The following is a 24,366-nucleotide window of genomic DNA, read 5'->3' as shown; positions in this document are numbered from 1 at the left end:
TAATTTGAATTTGAGGTGTCAGTTTTTACAGATAAGACAACAGGCTAGTGTGCTTTGTAACTCTTCCTGTCTCTCCCTCTCCCCCTTTCTCTCTCTACAACCATCACCTCCCAAACTGGCCAAAGCCACCTAAGCTAGCGAAATTGAAGCAAACGCACCATTTCCTCTTGGAAGTAGGATGCCTTGCTCTGTGGTAATTCACATTCTAAGATGGTTCCAACCTTTCCAGCCCAAATTACAAAAATATCTCTTGGCACAAGGAGCAAAATTGTTTTTTGTTCTGCTTTCTCTTCCTTCGAATAGTCAAGTTTCCAAATAACTGCTTAATAGCTTTATTATTCCCTTTTGTCCTGGTTTATCTGACAATAATAATTACTATTTAGCTACTGACTAAGCCAAGTGGCTTATATATAGACAATGGCAAAAATGGGCTTCGAGACTTTCTTTAATGAGCCCAACTAGATAGTTCTGTTGACACTGTCATTGACAATAAGCAAAGATTCCTCCAAAAGAACCTGATTTTTTTTTTGAAAAGTCGGTAGGCTATTTCAATTTTGTCTTTAAACTACAATTGACCTCTCATTCCCCTTTGTCTGGATTTTATCTTAGAAAAAAATCCTTTCATTAGTAAATATTCAACAAGCCTGATACCTCCTGTAACATATAATACTTATAAATATGTATATAATGGAACATTTCTGTGTGCCTTGTGATGAATAAGTGGTTTAAGATATACATTTGGAATGTATGTCATTACCAGCAGTAGTGAAAGGGACATGGCTTCGTTTCTGGTCTCCTAATCCTAAATGAGAGATAAATACCATATAATACTGTGACCCAAGAGTTGTTAATTTTTTTTCTTTTACATTTTCATGGAACACATTACTCATTTAAGTACTCGAAATTCTGTTTTGTTGCAGTAACTGTCATAAAACACTAGTGAGGTGACTCATTGTTAAAGGGTAATGTTCATCACCTGTCAGCAGCTTATTAGTGTGACTGAATTGGCACTAATGTGGTAATTACTATGAATTGTCAATTTCCGTTATAATGTCTTCTCCCAGCACCAAGAACTAGGGATGTTTGTGAAAGCACACAGAAAGGCAGAGATAGCCAAATTAACAAACTCAGCTGCCCACAACCTCCACCACCAGAAAATAATGGCAAAAGCATCTGGAATAAAAATGATGATGATGATAGTCAATATTTATTGAATAAGTATTCTTTACCAGGCATTCACCAAATGTTTTACATATAGCTCATTTATTACTTCCACTAACCCTATAAAGTATGTACTATTCTTAATATCACTGTACAGAGGATAAAGCTGAGACTTGGAAATGATGTAAATTTCCCAAGATCATGTAGCTAGTGAGTAGGAGAGCTACTCAAACTCAGGTCATACATATCCAAAATCCACATGCTTACAAAACTCACCAACCAATTTAAAAATGGGAAGAAGACATGAATAGACATTTTTCCAAAGAAGACATACACATGGCCAACAGACATGAAAAGATGCTCAACATCACTGATCGTCCCAGGGAAATACAAATCAAAACTACATTGAGATATCACCTCATACCTGTCAGAATGGCTAAAATCAACAACACAAGAAACAACAGGTGTTGGCAAGGATGTAGAGACAGGGGAACCCTCTTACACTGTTGGTGGAAATGCAAACTGGTGCAGCCACTGTGGAAAACAGTGTGGAGTCTCCTCAAAAAGTTAAAAATGGAACTACCCTATGACCCAGTAATCGCACTCCTGGGTATTTACTTAAATATAAAAACACTAATTCAGGATACATGCACCCTGATGTTTATAACAACATTATCTATAATAGCCAAATTATGGAAACAGCCTAAGTGTCCATTGACTGATGGATAAAGAAGATGTGGTATACACACACACACACACACACACACACACACAATGGAATATTACTCAGTCACAAAAATGATTGAGACCTTACCATTTGCAATGACATGGATGGAGCTGGAGAATATTATGTGAAGCAAAATAAGTCAGGTAAAGATAAATACCATACAATTTCACTCATACGTGGGATTTAAGAAACAAAACAAATAAGCAACAGGAAAAAAAGAGAGACAGAGGCAAACCAAGAAACACTTGACTATGGGAACAAACTGATGGTTACCAGAAAGGAGGTGGATGGAGAATGGGTGAAAAAAGTGGTAGGGATTAAGGAAGGCACTTGCTGTGATAAGCATTGGGTATTGTATGGCAGAGTTGAATCACTATATTATATACCTGAAACTAATATTACACTGTATGTTAACTGGAATTTATTTATTTAAGTTTAATTGAGAGAGAGAGAGACAGAGAGAGAGAAAGAGAAACATAGCGTGAGTGTGGGAGGGGCAGAAAGAGCAGGAGATACAGAATCTGAAACAGGCTCCATGCTCTGAGCTGTTAGCACAGAGCCTGATGTGGGGCTTGAACCCACAAACCGCAAGATCATGACCTGAGCAGAAGTTGGACGCTTAGCCAACCGACTGAGCCACACAGGCACCCCAACTAATGGAATTTAAATAAAAACTTTAAAAAAATAGAATGAGGGACCAAAACAATAATTATTTCAGAAAGTGAGCCTTCATAAATTTAAGAGAACAGGGGAGCAATGAAGACTCAGTTTGATGTTTGCCATCGTGTTTTTATACATAATACAATGCATATAGCTCACTCACACAGACCGAAAAAGGAAATTATTGTACAAATACTAAACATTTGGACAGTAGGAATGTTCTGAAAATTTGTAGACAATAAAGTACTAGTGATTAATTAAAAAAAAATCCTTGTGCTTAACAGTTTAACTCTGCTCCAGGGTTCCTCAAGCTCTACACTACTGACATGCATAGCCAGATAATCCTTTGCTGTGAGGGTCCACCCACCGTGAGGGTCCGCTCCCAGGACTGCAGGATATTTGGCAGCTTAGCAGCATCCTTAGCCTCTGTCCACTAGAAGCCAGCAGCGCTTTCTCTCCCTGGCCCCCAGCCTAGTTGTGGCAGTCACAAATGTCTCCAGACATTGACAAATATCCTCAGGAGGTAAAATTGTCATTACCCTGCAAGTTAAAAATCACTGTTCTCCTCTAATACTCTTTATACTGTTTATACAATATCATGTCATTCAATAACTTCCTGAAATACAATTTTAGTGTAATACATTTAATTGAAAATTAAATTAGTGCTAGGGGTGTCTGGGTGGCTCAGTCAGTGAAGCGTCTGACTTTGGCTCAGGTCATCATCTCACAGCTTGTGAGTTCAAGCCCCGTGCTGGGCTCTGTGCTGACAGTTCAGAGCCTGGAGCTGCTTAGGATTCTGTGTCCCCCTCCCTCTCTGCCCCTCCACTGCTCGTGCTGTCTCTCCCAAAAATAAACATTAAAAAATAATTTTTTAAAAAGTTAAAAAAAAATAAATTAGTGCTACACCTAAGATATTACTTTTGATTCTTTTACCTAAAAAAATTATATTTGAGAATTTAAAACAATCAGGTTCTTTGCAATCTACCCCTTTGGTATATATAAGATATGAAGTTAGCCTTCGCCAATGAAATAATATGTAGGAGGTGATTTATGTTGCAAAGTTTATTAACTTCCTCCTCTAAAGTGTGTCACCATTTTTCAGTTGGTATACTTTAGAAGATAAAATTAAGAAGACTTGTATCAAGAACAAGTTTCTTGAGCAGTGAAGAGTTTATTTGATTACTGTATACAGACATGGCCTAAGTCAACAATCAAATAAAATATAACTGCATGCATATATATCTGAAAATTAAAATAAATTCATTAGTCCATTTTCTAAAAATTCAGAATTTTACTATTTTTCTAAAATGTCTAATAAAATTTACTACAACTTTGGTTTTGCTTTTGTTCCTTTTAAAATATATACTTAAATATATATTAAAAGCAAGTATTTTGCTATTTCTACCTACAACATTCACTAAATATTTGTGTCATGTTAGTTACTTTAGGGAAGATATAAAAATGATGGTCTGCATTCCTGAGGAAATCATTTCAGAAACAAGTCACAATACACATAAGCCCTAAGAAAGGAAAAGACAGTATAAAGCAACTAGTAAAGTGTTTTGAATAAGTCTTATTAAAGAAAAACATATGCACACACATACACCAAAGTTAAGGAAGATAGTGAAATTCATTTTAATAGGCATGTTCCATATAAACAATTTGTCACAAATTTTGTATTTTAAGAGTCTATAAGAAAAATCACAGTATGCATAGACTAGAAGCAAAATACATCAAACAAAAATATCCTAAAGATATTTAACTTGTCAAAGTTTTGCAATTTTTCCAAATCATTTTAGGGTTTGGGGAAAAATAGTGCATTTTTGCTTTAAAAACAAATGTTCTCTATGTGTTTTTGACTATTATTCCTTCTCATCCAAAAAAAAATACTGCCCTACAAATTCCATAGTTTTAAATGGTGTTTGTTTTATATTTACTAAGAAAATGGTTTGCCCATTACCATAAAAACAGAATTAAAAATACATCTGGCTAAGTAAATCCAAAAGAGAACAGTGGATTTTGTTGGGTTTATAGATAATGATATGTATATAAGTGACCATACATTCTTAACCTTTTCCTTGGGTGCAATTTGGAAGTAATATGCCGTTTAATAGCCTACATTGGATATTGTGGTTGCATTCCAAGTGAGTAGCATCACAACAAAATTATCTAATACACACGTGTTGCTTAGGGCTGCAATGTTACCATAGTTACTACCAGATCAAACATCTCAGGAAAGCAGGGCCACTAAGTCTTTCAGTTTACAGAAATTCAGCACTTTTGATAGTTCATGAGCCTTCATTTTTCTTCTTTTGGGGGCTTTTCCAATTGGCATTGTGTTGTTTCTTCATCTTTCTTTTTTACATCTAAAAAATAAATAAATAATTCCGTTCATTTATAGAATATAGTGAAATATGTTTTATACTATAGTGGAATGAAACCATTAGTACTTCCTTTATGCACCCTAATAATTCTCTCCTTGATTAGGAGAGGCTTTGCCCTCAATCTAGGTATGGAAACTATACAAAGAAAAGAAATATGGATAGGTTTGGGAATCAACATTCTCCTAGTTACCTTTCCCTCCTATTCTCCAGAATTATTACATGCGAGGCAGTCTCCTAGGTATTATCACAATCTCCATTTATAGATTAGTCTATTGAAATACAAACAGGTTAAGTAACTTGTTCAGTCACAGAGCTAGTAAGTGACAGAAACACAATTTGGACTGGGTCAAGTGGCTCCATAGCCCAACCCCCTTAATGATCTCCCTATAGTTCATCACACTCTCTCCAGCTTCCTCACAGTTTCTACCTCCTTTGCTCTTAGGAGATGATCTCACTACTTTGCAGAAAAGAAAAAAAAAATCAAAATCTTCAGGTAAAAGCTCCCTCAACCACCAAATTTCTAAAACCCTGTAGTCTGTACTTATTCCTTCTACCCTTCCTCTTATTACAATGGAAAATGTGTTCCTCAGGACTGGTTACATAATTTATTGGAGCCCAGTGCTAAGTGGGAATGTAGCACCCCGTCTTCAAAACATATGGAAAACTTCAAGACAGCAACAGCAAGTGCAAATCTCTTCTGAACCCAGGGCCCTGTGCAACCAACCACACCTCACCGCACAATCCTGGAGCTGGCCTTGGTGCTGCTCAGACTATCCAAGTCTATTCCTTCAAGATCTGGGACCCTCTCCATTTCTGCCTCATCAGCAAGCTGACTCTAACAATCATCTCCCACCTCCATTTCACCTGACTTTCCCTTTCTCCTGACTCTTCATTTCCTCACATCACCACCAACTTTGAACTAACAAAGGCCTTCTTTTAACTGAAAATTTTCCACATACTATCTTGTCTTTTATCCTTTAAAACGTGTCATCTCTTGAGGTCTCCATTTTAAATGAAAGCTATTAAGTCTCTTCTGCCTCCCTAATACTCTTGCCAAAATCATCACTGGCATCTTTGAAGTTCAATATGATGGATTCTATTCAGTTCTTCAATTTTTATTCAGGAAATATATTATTAAACATGTATAATATACCAAGCAGTGAAAAAAAATATTCCATCTCTCAGGAGACTTCTAGTGAGGGACATGGGGAATAAACAAAATAAGTAAAATGTATGGTATGTGAGGAGTCCTAAGTGCTATGGAGGAGAATAGTCCTAACTGTTATGGAGGAGAAGTGCTATGGAGGAAAATAGGAGTTTTCAAGAAGTCTTGGGGCATGGAGGTTGTGATTTTAGCTAGGGTTAGCTGGGGAGAAGGGCCATGCAAGTAAAGACCTGAAAAGGTAAGGGGTGAGCTATGCCAATGGCAGGAAGAGAGCATTCTAAGCAGAGGGAAAGTTAGAGTCAAAGCTATCAATGTGCAGGAAGGAACTGCAGGCAGGATAATACAGAGAAAAAAGAACAGAATATGGGGTCAGAGGGATACCAAGAGACCAGATCTTTTGGGTGAAAAATGGCAGCTAGCTGAACAAATCTGAAAGTAGAACTGAAAATTATTGCTGATAGATTAGATACACAGTTGAGAGAAAGAGGGGAGACAAGGATGATTCCAAGATTTTGACTCTGGCAACTGGAAGTGTGAAACTGCCATTCACCAAGATGGGGAAGAGGCAGGAAGAACAGGTATCAGGGAGAATATCTGGACTCCGCTTTATTATCCATTAAGTTTGAGATCCCTCTTAGATAGCCAAAGCAGGGGTCAAATAGGCAGATGGATTTATGAGTGTGAAGTCAGTGGAGCTTCTAACTGGAGAAAACAAATCCATGAGCTATCAGGAAAATGATATTGTCCCAGTGAAATCGGATAGTATCTCAAGAGGAGGGAATGTTGATAGAGAAAATGTAAAAAACAAAACCAAAAGCAAACAAGCAAACAAGAAACCACTGAGTTCTGGTACCATGTAATTCATTAAGAGATCAGAGAGAGAAAGAAACAACAGTAGGAGAGGAACAGCCAGTGAAGCAGGAAGAAAACCAGGAGAACGGAATGTCCAAGAAGCCAAGAGAAGAAAAGTCTTAAGGGGAAGAAAGGGACGGTGCATCATGACAAAGCTTCCAAGAGATCATGTAGGATGGAAACTAAGAATGGACTGCTGATTTCATCAGACACAATGCTACTTGTAATCTTGAAACAGAGGGGTGGTATGGTGAGGATCAGAGGAACAAAGAGGATTTGGAGGCATGTCCATTCTAAGGGCTTTTTATTGGCTGCTCCTTCTGCAAAGACAGCTCTTACCTCTGATCTTTGGTGCCTGCTTCTTCCTTCAGTTGTGATTCAAAACACATCATTGTCATTCAGATTTCAGTGAGGGCTGTCCTAATTTCTCAATCTAAAACCACAGTAACTCTACCACAACATCCTATTTAATTCTCTGATAGAACGGATACTGTTGACATATATTTATTTGTTTATAACCTAACTCTCCCATTGTAGGTATCATCCAGGACAGCAAGACTTTATGTCTGTCTTATTCACCAATATGCTGCTAGTTTTTAGAATGGTGCTTAGCACTCAGTGGGCACTAAATTGAACAATGGATCAAATGAACAGTGATAGAGGGAGTAAGAAAAGGCCCTTTGTGACATTTACAGCTGCCGCCCTCTGTCACTACTTGCTCATATGTTATCAGGCATCATTGTCCTCCCTATCACAGTTATTAATTTATAAGAGATAGATTAAGACAAAGTGTGAACTGGGCAAATTTCAGACAGGTTAGTTTCATGCAGGATGCAAGACATTTGTGAGCCTAGAATTTTTCCCACCTAAAAATATTTATCAACAACAACAACAACAACAAAAATCAAAGAGGATAGATCTGAGGGAAACCATTTAACCACCTAATAATCCACCTAATAACCCCCTTTCCCTTCCCTCTAAGGGAATGTGACCTTACTTAGAACAATCCTTATTTTCTTTTGCTAATAACTTCCTTGCCTCACCTTCCTTCTTATAAAAACCTTCCATTGTATACAACTCCTCAGAGCTCCCCTCTACTTGCTGGATAGGATGTTGTCTGATTGATGAATCACTTAATAAAGTCATTAGATCTTCAAATTTACTTAGCTGAAATTTTTGCTCTTTAACAGTATAAAAATAGTAACTATATTGTTTCTGATAATGGTCTCTCTAGCGACGGAAGTAAAATGGTGAAAACTACTCACTCTCCTACAAAGAGTTAACCAGGTAACATCAGTAAGCATTAAGGTTTTGTGTGTATGCAGTTAGGGTACGTAAACTCTAATTAGGCCCATTATACTAATAAGCAACTTAGCTTCTCTCCCTCTCTAGTTGAGGATGGCCCTTCAATAGCAACATATGTTCTAATAACCATATTCCATTTTCAAACTTAAAAGGCTGAGATGATTACACACATTTTTATTTATTTTCTTTCTTTCCAATTTCCCATCTTATAATAGTTTGTGTGTGTGTGTGTGTGTGTGTGTGTATACTTTTTTTACTATTACTTGTAGTATCTCATAAGAGAAATGCAATGACCTCTGGGAAAAGGTGAGGTGTCCCTGGCCAAACCAAGATTTACTTATTTCATAGGGATCAAACCAGGAACATTTGTAACTTTACCAGGTAGCAAATAATCTAGTGAAGCAAAGGACCAAGAGCCCTCTTCTGGGACTTGCATGAATAGTGTAGATATGCACAAACTTCTAGCTTTCTCTTGCCTCATTGCCAGCAAGCGTAAATTTCTGTACACATACTAAAGTCTACCTTGACGTCTAACATGGGGCACAAAGCACAGGTATTTTGGTAACACTTTTTTCTTTAACCTCTACAAATATTTTTAAATAAAAAGACTCCTTTAAAACTTTACTGAGAGTATCATTATATTTATTTCCAGAAGACTAAGCTCTGGAAGCTGTATGAGCTGTATGTAAGCAATGGGGTGAAAGACCCGAGATTTCCCTTCATTAGTTTGACAGCTCCCTTTTTTCCTTAATTCAACTTTTTCCACTGAAGAACAATCACCTTTTATACAAATACTCACCTTAAAGATTTCATCTTTAACTGATAATAAACTTCTTAGATGTGAGAAACAGAAGGACTTGAGAATACTACAGTGAAATAGAACCTTCCAAAGTGGTTTGCCAATGGATGACAGAAGGAAAACTATTTCATTTCTGAGTGTTTCTAGATAAATGTTGTAAGTTTGTTGAGGGGATTATATTTGTTCACCTCTGATTCCCAATTACTAGCACTGTGCATGGCTATACATGTTCAATGAATAAATAAATGTTCAGCTTCTACATACACATCAAGAGACAAAAAGGTAAAACTGTCCACTTTCAGAAAGCCTAAAAAATGTACTTAGCCTTAAACAAACACTGAGAGATTTTAGTAGCCACTTATGAAAAAAGGCACAGAAAAAAAGAGCACTTATGACTAGTTAAAAGAGAGACTGTTCCAGAGGAAAGGACTAAGAAGAGAGTGCTACTGTTTTCAAGGGAATTTGTGTGTTACCTTCCTCCATGGAGAGGGCCTCCAGTCTGAGGGGCAACTCCGAGATTCCACCTGTCCCCGCTGAGCCCTGGATGTCTGGCACCGCATTCCGGCGGCCTGTCCTTGCTGAAGATGCAAAATTGTTGACCACAGGCTCCACATCAGTCATTTTCGATGAATCTGTCCTCATAGCAACATCTACAAATAGAATGTGCACATGAAGAAGAGGATGAGCCTATTTTGAGGTAAATGTTCACAGTGGTGGTTGAAAGGCATGGCTAGATCAAAATCACAACAGGCTTGAGAATCTACTCATTGATCACACCCTGCATCTACGTCTACTGTTATGGTCCTGAAGCTTCCATTTGCACATTAGCACATTCGCTGAATAGAGAAGGAAGTTCTCAGTGTGAGCCAGGTTGCTATAAATAAACCCTGAGCCGAATAAGCCACTTGGATGCTTTAGGGTGCAGTAATCTCTGGCTTTTGTTCTGTTTTTCTGTGGATGGATCAGCCAAACTAGGGCTTGGAAGGAAATGAAAACTGACTTGCTTGGCCACTCCTATAGAGACCCTGCCTGCCAGTTTTTGTTTGTGGTGCTTGTTCAGGCTGAAACTAAATTACTATAATTTGTATGGATCAAACAAAACACACTATGCTCCTACTCTTTAGATATGAGAAGTTCCACTTTATCTCAAAGGCATTTTTCCCCTAGTGACAGCTGTGTATTTCTGCCTGTTCTAGTCAAAGACCTAATTTTCAACAGCCTCATATTCATGTTTAGGAGAGTAGAATCTGTATTACCTCTCTTGCATTTAAGTGGAAATGGTAATTACTCGTGCTTTCCTAAGCATCCTTTATCTTTCTAATAATTGTACCCATGAAAGAATTCTTAGGAAATCATTTACTGTACAGGGAGGGAAGGAGGTAGCAGATTCTGTTTATTCTAAAACTAACCCTCTTTCATATGATGTTTTCTAATGAATCTTTCCTAAGAAGTCAACACTGAATAGTATCTCAAAAGCAACAGAAGCAGCAGCAAGCATTTATTGAGAACCTATTAAGTACTAGGCTCTCAGTTGGGCACTGAGAACACAAAGGAATAACATACTTCCCTCTTTTTAGGGGACTTGCACTCTCAAAGGGACTTTGCACCCTCTTTCTCCTCTTTGATGCATTGGTATACATGCATACCACAGAATATGCTGAGTATCAACCAAGGGATGGAGATAATCATCCTTTGAATCAATTAGACTTCTGTTTAGTATTTGCCAACTGTCTGGCATTGACAGACAACATAGATTAATATAAAAAGCACTGAACTATTAGTCAAAAAGAACTTCACTCCATTATAGGCTTGCAGGTGATATTGGTTAATTCATTTCATTTTGGAGTCATGGTTCCTCCCCTACATAATTGATATAAAAAAAATTAGCCTAACTGATACACAGGATTTTTGTTAAGAACTAATGAGATAAAGGATATAGAAACTCTTGATAATTCTAAAATTATGTCTGGTTATTGGCACCATTGTTCACATCTCACAAAGTTTTATTCACTCCACTGCCCTTCTATGTATCCTTTTAATCCTACAAAGAAACATCTTCCTACTGGAGACCTCTTGAATTTCCTAAGAGGGAAACCAGAATGTATGCAATGCAGCATAAACATTTTCATATCTATTGTCTCATTTTAAGTCTCCCAATAATCCTTTGACATAGTAAGGAATAACCCTCACTCACTACGTGGATGTGAAAACTGTGGATGTGATTTATTTAAAGTCACAAAGCTGCTCATGTAGCACCCAAGAATGCAAATCCAGTTTCAGTTCACTCTGAAGGCAAGATGACATGGATCGCCACAAAATTATCTTTCCAAATCTCTGTGACATGCAGACAGTCATACAATAGCTACTTTTGATTCTGCCCTTGATTACTTTTTAAATAGGGAAAATATCATATATATAAATACACATATATATACATACACACATACTTACATATGTGTGTGTGTGTGAGAGAGAGAGAGAGAGGGAGGGAGGGAGGGAGGGAGGGAGAGGGACAGATTCCTCATCTTTTCATAGGTGTTCCTTTCTGGCTTTGAATGGTTATCTTGTGAGACCCCCACCCCCCACCCCTCCATGTTGCATGAATGTCAATTATAGATCTCTTCTCTAGAGCTTGTGAGAAGTGTCTCACACCAAGTTTGGAAAAAGACCCTGTTTGCCAGCTTTCACTCTGTCTTCAGCCAATTAACAGCACATCGAAAGCCATGGCCACGATCAAGGGTGTATTTCTGTGGAGCATCGTCCTGTGTCACACAAACAAGTTAGCTATGCTAAGTTTGGAGGAGCAGCTCTGAACACCTTGATCATTACTGGCCTGATAGTCCAAAATCTTAAAGTTAAAGATAACAACACATATAAAAATATTAAGATATGCTATTTAAAATACTTAAATACGATATATTTTATGTTAAATGAAGTGAGTGAACTTCTTTAGTAAGACAGTCTATGTTAAAGACCTATTGAATTAGAATTTGTATATTGAAAAAGAATTTCTAAAAGGTGAACTTCCATCAACATGAAGAAATTCTAGGCTCTGGGTTTATTTCAAGGTTTCCTTGCTTTTGGCTGCTATTTTGCTTTTGCCTTTATATTATTATTTCAGACACAGGCTTTCTGAATTAGTCCTTTTTTGTCGGTTAGTGTTAGAAAACAAGATCAAAAAACTATCTAAAAGTCTGTCAAGATTTTACTCATTAACTACCATTTTAAGGCAAAAACCAGAACTGGATGTGTAGGAAAACCAGACAACAACAGGCTGCTTTACCCCAGAGCTTTACTTGGTCATTTCCCAGCTCTCCCTCTTCCTACTACCATCTTCCTTTCAGAGCCGGCCACCGACGCTGATGCTGAGTGACCAGGATGTCATGCTCCAGCACAAAACAGACAGTTCACCCAGCCTGGACCCACAGGACTGCAGGGAGACGTAGCTTTCTACAGTGAAGAGTCATCTCATCTTCCTGACAGAAGGTGTCAGTGACTTAGAGACTGCTGGCTGGAAGGAACATTTGGATCCACAGTGTGATTCTCAACTGGGCTCTTTTAATTCTCTAGCAAAGACATTGCCTGCAGCATTGGAAATAACCTGAAAGTCCCTAAGGGAAGAATGGCTGAATAAACTATGTATATAATATTATGGAACATTATACAGTGATTAGAAAGAATGTGCTAAATCCAGTTAGATCCACCTATGGAGATGCATCCATGACACTGTAAAATAAAGCAAAATTCAAAAGTAATATTTACAGTGTGTGGGGGAAAAGTAATGAATATAATATGATCTCAATTTCATAAAAAGAATAAAAAATGCTAGTGGGGAGTGTAAGAGAGAACAAGGAGAATATTAATCATTTTTTGGTACTTCCTTACATACATAAACTTGTACAATGAGCATAGATTATTGTTGTGATTTAAAATAAATGAAACACATTCACCTGGAAGAATTATAAATATACAGATATTCTAGCACAGAAAGGTGCTAAAAGTGATATTTTGATAATTTAACCAAAAATAGTGTATCTTGAAGTGTAAGCCTCTTCCTGTACCAAACAGCCATCTTACCTGTCTGTTGTTATTGTCCTCTGCAACACTGATTACATATGCCTGATTTTTCTTTTAGAGGGATGATTATATATATAGTAAAAGAAGATTTCAAAATGGAGCAAGTAAGCAAGCTTGGCTAAGAAAGTTTCTTTTAAAGTAGGGCCAGGATGGGGTGCTGGGTGGCTCAGTCACTTGACCATCCAACTCTTGATTTTGGCTCAGTTCATGATCTCATGATCAGTGAGTTTGAGGCCCAAGTCAGGCTCCGTGTGGAGCCTGCTTGGGATCCTCTCTCTCTTTCCTTCTCCCTCTGCCCCTCCTCCACTTGCATCATCTTTCTCTCTCTCCCTCTCTCTCAAATAAATTAAAAAAATTTTTTTTTTAAATACAGCCAGTAAGCCATAAGGGAGGAGGAATTTATGCACGTCCTCAGCAGAGGAACTATGAACTTTTTGAACTTTGAAGCTATCCTCAAGCCCTCAGCCTAGACTGAACTTCCCCCCCTCACCCCCCTCACAATTGGATCTTCGTGGTCTTCACTTCTAAAGGAGCCAGTTGGGTTTAACAAGCTTCAACCATGCATTTGCATACACAACCAATCCCAGTTAACCTAATTTCAATTCCTGTTTTGCAGAGGATCTAAATGAAAACTACATTCCTAACCTTCCACCTTTATATAACCTTGCCCCACTCTTTGTCTTCCTTGGAACACAATTTGGGTTTCTATCTCAATCTGTGGCTCCCAAACTGCAATTCTAACTGCCCACATAAATGTCTGTTTTAATTTTCAGTTAATTCTTTCTTTTTCAACATTGTATATAAAGTAGAGACAACTGGTCTCTTCAAATGCTTTGTGATGTTTAAAAAATATATAACCTATAGAAAGATGAGGAAACACTACTAATAAACACGGAAGAGAGATTAACTTCCAAGTTCTTTTAAATTTCTGGGTTTATGCTTTGCATTCTGTGTGTGTTGTGTCTCTCTCTCTTTGCCCCTCCCCCACTCGTGCTTTGTCTCTCTCTCAAAAATAAACATTAAAAATAATTTTTAAAAAATGTCCAGGCTTGAAAAGCTAATTATGTGTATGTTTTCTAACTAAGGCAACAACTCTTCCTCTTTTTCTTCTACAGAATTAGTAGAGGAATCTGGAAGAGTGCTGCTTTGTCAGCTGTGAGTGCTTACAGAGCTGAACCCATTTGGACATTTGAAGATTTCCCAGAAGTCCTTGAATGCCCCCAGCATGCATCTCTGTTGAAAATACACAATTTTCAGGATGCCTGACCAAAAGACCATTAAACAGTCATAGATACACACACATGCCAACATCTCTGCAGTCTCCACAATATTGAAAATTCAACACCAGCACAACTGAAGAGAACAAAGATGTCCAAGTTAAATGAAGCATATACAAAATTTTGATGTATATACAAAACCACTAGCCAGCTCCCAATGGGCTTAGAAGAGCCTGCTAAGAACAGAATGTATGTTACAAGCGTAATAATAAACAAAAGTTTGGAACACCTGGGTGGCTCAGTCAGTTAAGTGTCTGACTCTTGGTTTTGGCTTAAGTCATGATCTCACAGTTCATGGGTGTGAGCTCCGTGTTGGGCTCTGCTCTGAGAGTGCAGAGCCTGCTTGGGCTTCTCTCTCTCCTTCTCTCCCCTCCTCTGCTTTCTCTCTGTCCCTTTCTCTCAAAATAAATAAATGTAAAAACACTTTTTTTTAAAGTTTCTATAAACAGGAGCACCTGGGTAGTTCAGTCAGTTGAGCATCTGACTTCAGCTCAGGTCATGATCTCACAGTTCATGAGTTTGAACCCTGCATCGGGCTTGCTGCTGTCAGTACGGAGCCTGCTTCTGATCCTCTGTCCCCCTCTCTTTCTGTCCCTCCCTCACTTGTGCTCTCTCTCCCGCTCTCTCTCAAAAATAAATAAATAAACAAACATTTAAAGAAAAGATTCTATAAACAAAAGTTTTTGCAACTTCTTTCTCTCCCAACTGAGATGATCTACCCTCTTAGCTCACACTCATTCTTTTCCTTAAGCTTCCTTACTTGAAGCCAAGACTGCAAGGTCATTACCTTTTTTCTAATCTCTGGATCCATATCATCACTCACTTCATCTCCCACAGTGAAACTACTACTCATTCTGCATGGAAGACTTGAAATAAACTTCTCACACACTAAATGAGTTCTCTGGGAGAAATGAGTTCTCTGGGAGTATGAGTCAGGGTATCTCAAAAAACACTTAAAGTAACAAGGAAGAACATGTACTTTGGAAAGTCACTGTTTTTCCTGGTCAAAAGAGAGGATGAAATAAAGAGAGACATACACTGTTCTCAGTTGATTAGCAAATTCCTCATCTGGCTCTCTCCAGCTTTCAGTATCTTAATACCTTATGCTAGGTTTCTTCAGTTCTCTGCCTACAGCTATTATTTTGCAAGATTTTATTTTGGAACATAAACACTTCTTCCAAATGAGGTGAGAGAACTGTAACAATTGCATTTCAATGTGGACCAACAAAAACCGCTTCCACTAAATTATTAAGTGGCCATGTGCTAGGCCCCCACACTACAAAGAGGAACCCCCAGAATGGTGAGGTCAAACATATTCTGATCTTTTCAGTACCTTTCTTGACCTCAAATCCTACTCTTTGGAAATAAAGCAAAAGTATCCACCTCGAAAAATGAGAATCCTACCACATCTATTTACCTAAGTATCAAGACAATTTTAGGGTAAATAGAGCTTACATGAAATGTATACCTGTATAAAAATTATGTTTTTAACTTAGAGATCTTTCTTTTTTGTTTTTTTAATTTCTCTACATTTGGAGTTTCTGTGCCTCAAGTCTAAGCCAGAGGAAATTCTACCTCTTGTCTATTGACACATATTGTTTCTCATACTTAGATTCTTGCCTGATAATGATATAAACAGACCCTTCAACATATATTGGTAGATGCATGAAAGCTATTTTTACCATGCATAATTTTTGACAACTTAGACCTATAAAATTCTAAATATAAAGCCATATTGATTTTTCTATAATCTCCTAGGTAAAGTAATGAACAAATCTGAATACCTTTCTGGCACAATGACATTGTTAAACTAAGATAGGGTCATTTAGGACAATAATATGGACTGATGTGGATAAAGATAAAAAAAAAATAACTGCAATAACCACGCAACACCCTTCAGTGCAAGGGTCACATTTAACTGGTCATTCTACTCTAGAAAAAACTTACCCCAAACGCACCCTCCATTAAAGACTCTATGGAGTTAGTTTGCCATAGGTCTACTCCTACCCTGGCAGCTTCCCCAAAAGACCTGTAAACTTAAGTGATGCGGACCCAGACACTGAAGTGATGCGTTAACATCATTAACATTAACAACATTAACATTAACACAGCCAGTTTGTGTCAAAGTCTCTTCTAAGTTCAGACAGTACTGTTTCTGTTTCTTTGAAACAGACATCCCTAATTATTAGTACTTTATCTTGGGTTGCGTGTGCATGGGCGCGTGCGTGGGTGGGTGCTTGCGTGCGTGCATGCGTGTGTGTATGTTATGCCTGATAGGTGGTATCCAGGACACGCAATGATATTTTCAGTTCTCCTTTAGGTGAATGTAATTCTAAATGGTTATAACCTGTAGCAGAGCATCCCTCCTATCTTACATCTTACATAGTTTTGACCTTTTGCTTCTCACCTTTTTATTTCTATCTTCCTGAGAGATTAGAATTGAGAGCACTTAGCTTGAATTACAAGGAACCATTTTCATTTTTTCCCTCACTTTACCTGAAACCCTGCCTGTATTCCTCCATTCTCATTTACTTTTCACATTTTCCTTTCCAACTGAGGGACTCAAATACCAGTGTGTTCTTACTTCATTAAGGTGGCAGAGCCTACTTAAGAAAGTATTTGGATTCTATTCAAAAGTACTTATTTAACACTGACTCTGTTCAAAGCACTGTGCTAGTAACTGGGATTTGCCACAGTAAGGACTTCCCCTGCTTCAGTTGGAGACCTGGAGAGGCTCAGTGCCAGGCAGCTCCCCCAAATGCACAGAGGAGGTAGTGGTTAGTTCCAAAAGAGAAGATGGGGTAAGAAGATGGGGTCCCAGAGAAAGGGCTAGAAAATTCTAATGAGAGACTGCTCTCAGATCATCCACTTCTCATCTTTGCCTTTTTCCAATTATTTTTGGACACAAAGTCTTCCTAGATTTCAATAAAGGCACAAAGATTCTTCAAGCTGAATTTGCACTACCAAGAAAATGAAATAATTTTGAGGATTATATGGTTTGCTTGCACCAGTCCCATCTCAGAGTGAACACAAGCTGTCTGTAAAGGGGGGTTTTAAACGCAAGTCCTAAGAAGTCAGTTCCTTTTTTAATGAGACAGTGGTTTTAAACTGTCAAGTGACTTTTGATGACATCAGTAGGAAGGAGAAAAAGGGAAGTTAATCTGACCAACATGGTCACAGTAGAAATGTCTTTGTATCCTTCTGCCTAGTATGTGGACTGGCACACAGTTGCCTATAAAATTCAATAAATATTTAATTCATAGCTGATACCTATAAATTATGGGCAGGCAAACACAGCCAGTGAAGGTGCTTTTAACTACTAATATTCTTAATAAAGCCTGAAAATTCATTTAATCAAATATTAAAATGAATTATATTACATTAAAAATAAAGTAGCTTTGTGGGCAGGACGTAGAGTAGTGGTAAATACAATGCCTTGCAGGTGTGGGTAACATCAATTGTCATATGCAGAGCAGGAGTTAATGTAAAAACTCTATGGAATCACCCTCACCCACGGCATCTAAATAGTTATAGTTTTCAGACATTGGCTCTCTCAGAGGATTCATAAACCTTAAACTGTGAACCGACTGCCCAACCTAAAGTCAGTTACACACAATTAATCAGCTTTCCCTTGTGCAAATATGCAATCCTCTAACACTTTAAAATGTTCTTTTTATTTTGACAGGGAACGAGTGTGAATGAGGGAGAGGCAGAAAGAGAGGGAGAGAGAGAATCCCAAGCAGGTTCCACACTGTCCGTGCAGAGCCAGATGCAGGGCTCAATCCCACAAACCGTAAGATCATGACCTGAGCCAAAATCAAGAGTCAGATGCTTAACCGACGTCCCTCTAACACTTTAAATAGACAAGATCCTGTATTTTTAAAGTGTTCAACTAATTCTCTTTTACCATTTTCATTCTCAATAAGGTGGAAAATAAAACCCTTCATCCTCTGGATTTATTTTCTTTGCCTATGATTATTATTGAGAGTGATACATCTATGACAAAAATAGTTCCATAATTATTCTTCCAATGTAGAAGTAATCTAAAGCAATAGCTTAAGAATGGACACTTTAAACTGCATACTTTTATTTCAGAAAACTTTTATAACTTATATACGCTTGTCTTCAAAAGGAAAAATGCAGTGATACAAAAGAACTATTTTTACCAACATACAAAAATTTATATATGTAAATGTGTACCATATCCATCAAAGCCATTACTGTAGGAAGCTACATATGTATTCCACCTCTGAAAATATTTTTATGACTCCATCAGTGTAATCCACTTTATACTCATATTTAATATAGTGGCAGAATAATACTATGCTTAAAATATAACATTATATTTTATAGTGAACTGTTTTTAATTAAAAGCTATCCCAATTGATCACCCATTTCTTGATACTACCATGACTTCAGGTTGTTGTTTTTTTAATGTTTATTTATGTTTGAATGAGAGAAAGATAAGAGTGTGAGCAGGGGAGAGGCAGAGAGCGAGGGAGACACAGAATCCGAAGCAGGCTCCAGGCTCTGAACTGTCAGTACAGGGCCTGATGCGGGGCTCGAACTCACAATGAGATCATTACCTGAGCCGAAGTCTGACGCTTAACCAACTGAGCTATCCAGGCACCCCAATTTCAGATTTTTTTCTAAGCCTCCTTAAGTAATTTAGATTACCATATATTTGGAAGAATTCTGTTTCAAGTGAAGATTTGAAAGCAGAGCTTTGAGCAATGTTAGAATTACTGAACTACCTTAGCAAGCCCTTAGGATGACTGCTCTTAAATTAGTCCTCATATTTGTTCAGCAGTCCCAACAGAGCAATGGAAAGTTTGGTCACCTAAATGTGAGCATGTAGTTGAATCCTGCATTGCCATCTAATAAACTTGCGACTTCCCACAAGGCATTTAACTTCTCTATTAATTAAGTTTCCACATTTATCAAAAGTAGAATTAAAATTACCTATTTTACTACTTTGGAACCCAACAAATTAATTGATATAAATGTGCTTGGTTAACAACTACACAAATGAAATTTGTTTAGAAATCAGTCACATTAATTTATGGGCACTATAATAGATTATCATAATAAACACTGATTATCCTGTTAAAGTCTGCTTTTGATTTGGCTCTAGAGACAGCCTCTGACATTGTGAGTTATAAAGACAAGAAAAAATTAACCCAAAGATATTTCCAGAAACTTGGTGTTTAGGGGAAAAAAGAGCATAAAAAGTTTACAGTCTGGCTTCCAAATCCCCCCACACAAACATCTCAAAGTTGGCTACCTCTCTTAGGTAGCCACCTGTGACAGAAGACTGAATCTTCCTTACACCCTTCATCATGGTTTCTCCCTAAGGGAAAAAGTTTCAGCAACAAAACACGTTTAAGTGTTTCATTAAAGTTAAAATGGGATTGAAATTGTCACTTTCTTCTTGATACCTGAAAAACAATTCTTAATCTGAGTATTAACATAATGACATAATATGGTGAGGAATTAGAAGGGTCACAAAACACCTGAGAGAACTCTGCTTTCTCAGTAAGGCTCACCACCCCACTTAAAACAATGTCTTCTTCCTGTAGCTCTGGACCTTCCTTCCTTAACCTGTTCTACTGTACCTTAGCACTGAGTAGCTTTGACACATATTCTAACAGTAGGATTGCACTACTATTTACTGTCTATCTCCCTCTACTAGAATATAAGCTCTACAAAGGCATAAGTTTTTGTAGGCTGTTTCACTGATGTTTCCATAGCACTAAGTCATGCCTGGCACTCACTCAGTAGGTACTCTAATAGAGTTTGTTTACTGAATGAAACAATTATCTTTCCACTTCTCTTTTTCAAAATGAATTTTTTTCTTTTTGCATATGAAAGTAACACATGCTCACTGTCAGAAAAAAGTGACAATTCTTCTGGAAGAAGAAAAAACAAATTGCCTTTTATCCCATTATCCAATGACAGCACTATTATAATTCTGGTGCATATCCTTCCAGTATTTTCTCCGTGCTCACATAGACAGATGCACATAAATATCTTATATACCTATATTTTAAAGCTGAATTGTATTTATTTGATATCATTTTATTATATCTTTTAAAAATCATTTTATCTTATCTTTTAATATATAATTGTTTTCAGGCCAACATAATTCTAAATTTTTAATGAAAGTTGGAAAGAAAAAATTTCCTAGAAAGCTAACATTTCAGGGCTTATACCAACCATGTAAAATAGGCAAAGCCAAAAGCCCAAACACAATCCCAAAAGTAAAGAACATAACTAAGGACTGAAATCATTCACAAACCTTTCCTTTTTTTAAATTTTTAAATTTTTTTTATTTTTTAATGCTTATTTATTTTTGAGAGAGAGACAGAGAAAGAGAGACAGAGCATGAGTGGGGGAGGTGCAGAGAGAGAGAGAGAGAGAGAGAGAGACAGAATCCGAAGCAGGCTCCAGGCTCTGAGCTGTCAGCACAGAGCCCGATGCAGGGCTTAGACTCACAAACCACAAGATCATGACCTGAGCCCAAGTCAGATGCTTAACCAACTGAGGCACCCAGATGCCCCCACAAACCTTTTCTTAACTAAATTGGATGAAGTTGATTTATAAGCAAGATGCTTTTTTAAACTCACATAACTTTAAAAGTTCCAGGGATGTCTGTTTTTTCTATTGCATCAATGTATTAAAAATTTGGGGGGATGTCTCTTAGTTCCTTTTTGAATAGATTTAATTTTCTTTTTTTTTTCCTAGCTGAGAAAAAAGGAGAAATAATTCAGCCTTTTCAAGCTCTGGTTTGTTTTCTAAGTTCTCGTCAGTACTTTATTTTTCTTTGCAGAAGAAATCATTTTAGTGTTTCATCAAGCACAGAATTCAATCAAAATCACAGTAGCAAAAAATTTTTAAGTTGTTTTGAGGATTTTTTGGGTCATACAGGCAAAAAAATAAAAATTCCCAATCAAATAGAAATAACTTCAGAAAGAAAAGTCATACCGTTGAAATATTTTTGTTCATCAAATTATGTATACTGATGTTTGTCTACAATTAAGTTAATAGAAGTAAAATTATTTATATGGATGCATTTAACTTTTATAAAACTCTTTTGTAAAAATAATAAATTCTGTTACTATTTAATATTACATTAAATATATTATTATATTTATATATTTATATTTATATTTATACACTTATAAATTTATATATTATATAAACTATATATATAAATTTTATATATATAAATTTTTATAATATATATTATATTCATATAAATTTTTAATATAATAATTATATATTATATAATTATTATAAACTAATATTAATTCTGTTACTCTTTAATATTATATAAACTCAGTAGAAAAAATGAATCTTCATAAAATAATATCTGGAATATATTCAACAGACATAATAAACAATTCAAAACTAATTGCACATAATGCAATCCAAAATGCAATTCAAAATTCAAAAATAATTGCACATAATGAAGGTTTTCATTATGTGCAAAAAGGCATAAACATGTTGTGAACACACAGTTTAAAATCACTTGAGTGAGATTCAGTGCATGTGATTCTGTATGATGGGATAGTCATTACTATCTTCATTTTAAAGGTGAGAACACAGAGGGCCATAAAATGAAATGGTCTGGCTAAAGCAATGGAGCTAGCAAGTGGCAGAGGCGAGACAGAACCCATTTCACCTGACACCTCAAACGTTGCTCCTTCGGTTACACCTCACCAAATATTTGTTGAACAGAGACTCGGTCTTCATTAAACCAATTGTTTCTAAGCATCTACTATATCCTTCATTCAGTGTGAGATTCCAGAGAAATGGTGTCAAATAAGATGAAACACTGTGATTAACAGAGTGGGGATGCACACAAAAAAACATAATATGTGGCCTTTACTCTGAAAGATTGTATAACCTAATTGTACAGATGAAATACATGCACATTAAAGAGAATGTAAAAACAGAAGCCAATGTATGATATATTCAAATACGTAGTATAAATGCAAAATGTTATAGAAATATAAAAGGGAGGAGCGCCTGGGTGGCTCAGTTGGTTAAGCATCCAACTCTTGGTTTCAGTTCAGGTTCATGATCTCATGGTTTGTGGGATCAACCCCCTGCGTCGAGCCCTTTGCTGACAGCGTGGAAACTGCTTGGGATTCTCTCCCTCTCCCTCTCTCTTTGCCCCACGCCCAATCACACTGTCTCTGTCTCTCTCATTATAAACCTAAAAAAAAAAATATATATATATATATATATATATGGGAAATGGTTATTGAACTTGGGGGTAATTAAGAAAAACTTCACAGAAGCTGTAGAACACATTGGGCCCTAATATTGGGGAGGGATTCATACAGATAAAAAAGACATGAAAAGGCTTACCAAGCCAGGGAAATATCTTAAGCTAAATCATGAAGTGAGTGTCAAAGGCAACATCCAATTAAAGGAAAAGGAAACATCTGGCTTTCATGGAATGTTAAGCCATATAGAGTTGGAAAAATAAGTTAGAGCATAGTCATCACTAGAACCAAAATTGCAAAGAGAATGAACGCCATTAAAGGGCAGATTAAAGGGAGATGGTAACAATTGTAAACATTTATGTACCAAATGTGAGAGCACCCAAATATATAAATCAATTAATCACAAACATAGAGAAACTCACTAATAATAATACCATAATAGTAGGAGACTTCAACACCCCACTCACAACAATGGACAGATCATCTAATCAAAAAATCAACAAGGAAACATTGGCTTTGAATGACACATTGGACCAGATGGACTTAACAGATATATTCAGAACATTTCATCCTAAAGCAGCACAATATACATTCTTCTCCAGTGCACATGGAACGTTCTCCAGAATAGACCATATACTCGGACACAAAACAGCCCTAAGTAAGTTCAAAAAATTCGAGATCATACCGTGCATATTTTCAGACCACAATGCTATGAAACTCGAAATCAACCACAAAAAAAATTTGGAAAGGTAACAAATACTTGAGACTGAAGAACATCCTACTAAAGAATGAATGGGCTAACCAAGCAGTTAAAGAAGAAATTAAAAAGTATATGGAAGTCAATGAAAATGATAGCACCACAACCCAAAACCTCTGGGACGCAGCAAAGGTGGTCATAAGAGAAAAGTATATAGCAATCCAGGCCTTCCTAAAGAAGGAAGAAAGATCTCAGAGACACAACCTAACCCTACACCTTAAGGAGCTGGAAAAAGAACAGCAAATAAAACCCAAAAACATCAGAAGACAGGAAATAATAAAGATTAGAGCAGAAATTAATGCTGTAGAAACCAAAAAAACAGTAGAACAGATCAATGAAACCAGAAGCTGGTTCCTTGAAAGAATCAACAAACTTGATAAACCACTAGCCAGTTTGATCAAGAAGAAAAAGGAAAGGACCCAAGTAAATAAAATCAAGAATGAAAGAGGAGAAATCACAATGAACACAGCAGAAATAAAAACAATAACAAGAGAATATTATGAGCAATTATATGCCAATAAAATGGGCAATCTGGAAGAAATGGACAAATTCCTAGAGACATATACACTACCAAAACTGAAACAGGAAGAAATAGAATATTTGAACAGACCCATAACCAGTAAGGAAATCGAATTAGTAATCAAAAATCTGCCAAAAAACAAGAGTCCAGGGCCAGATGGCTTTCCAGGGGAATTCTACCAAACATTTAAGGAAGAGTTAACACCTATTCTCTTGAAACTGTTCCAAAAAATAAAAATGGAAGGCAAACTTCCAAACTCTTTCTATGAAGCCAGCATTACCTTGATTCCAAAACCAGACAGAGACCCCACTAAAAAGGAGAACTATAGACCAATTTCCCTGATGAACATGGATGCAAAAATCCTCAACAAGATATTAGCCAACTGGCTCCAACAATACATTAAAAAAGTATTCACCACGACCAAGTGGGATTTATACCTGGGATGCAG

General features: G+C 36.9%; 1 protein-coding gene across 12 annotated transcripts in view; it reads right to left on the bottom strand.

Moving 5' to 3' along the window:
* Positions 1 to 4,631: 4,631 nt before the first annotated feature.
* Positions 4,632 to 24,366, bottom strand: part of PKIB (cAMP-dependent protein kinase inhibitor beta) — a 175,049-nt gene continuing 155,314 nt past the window's right edge. For all 12 annotated transcript variants that reach the window (XM_049654283.1, XM_049654281.1, XM_049654284.1 and 9 more), the window contains 2 exons: positions 9,527 to 9,703; positions 4,632 to 4,914 (listed from right to left, as the gene is read on the bottom strand). In XM_049654283.1, coding sequence (XP_049510240.1) covers positions 4,847 to 4,914; positions 9,527 to 9,703 — 245 coding nt within the window. In that variant the 3' untranslated portion in view covers positions 4,632 to 4,846. The remainder of the gene's footprint in view (positions 4,915 to 9,526; positions 9,704 to 24,366) is intronic.

The sequence above is a fragment of the Panthera uncia genome (assembly GCF_023721935.1).
Source record: "Panthera uncia isolate 11264 chromosome B2 unlocalized genomic scaffold, Puncia_PCG_1.0 HiC_scaffold_24, whole genome shotgun sequence".
NCBI lineage: Eukaryota > Metazoa > Chordata > Mammalia > Carnivora > Felidae > Panthera > Panthera uncia.
The sequence above is the reverse complement of the archived record's forward strand: the minus strand, read 5'-3'. Positions and strand labels throughout refer to the sequence as shown.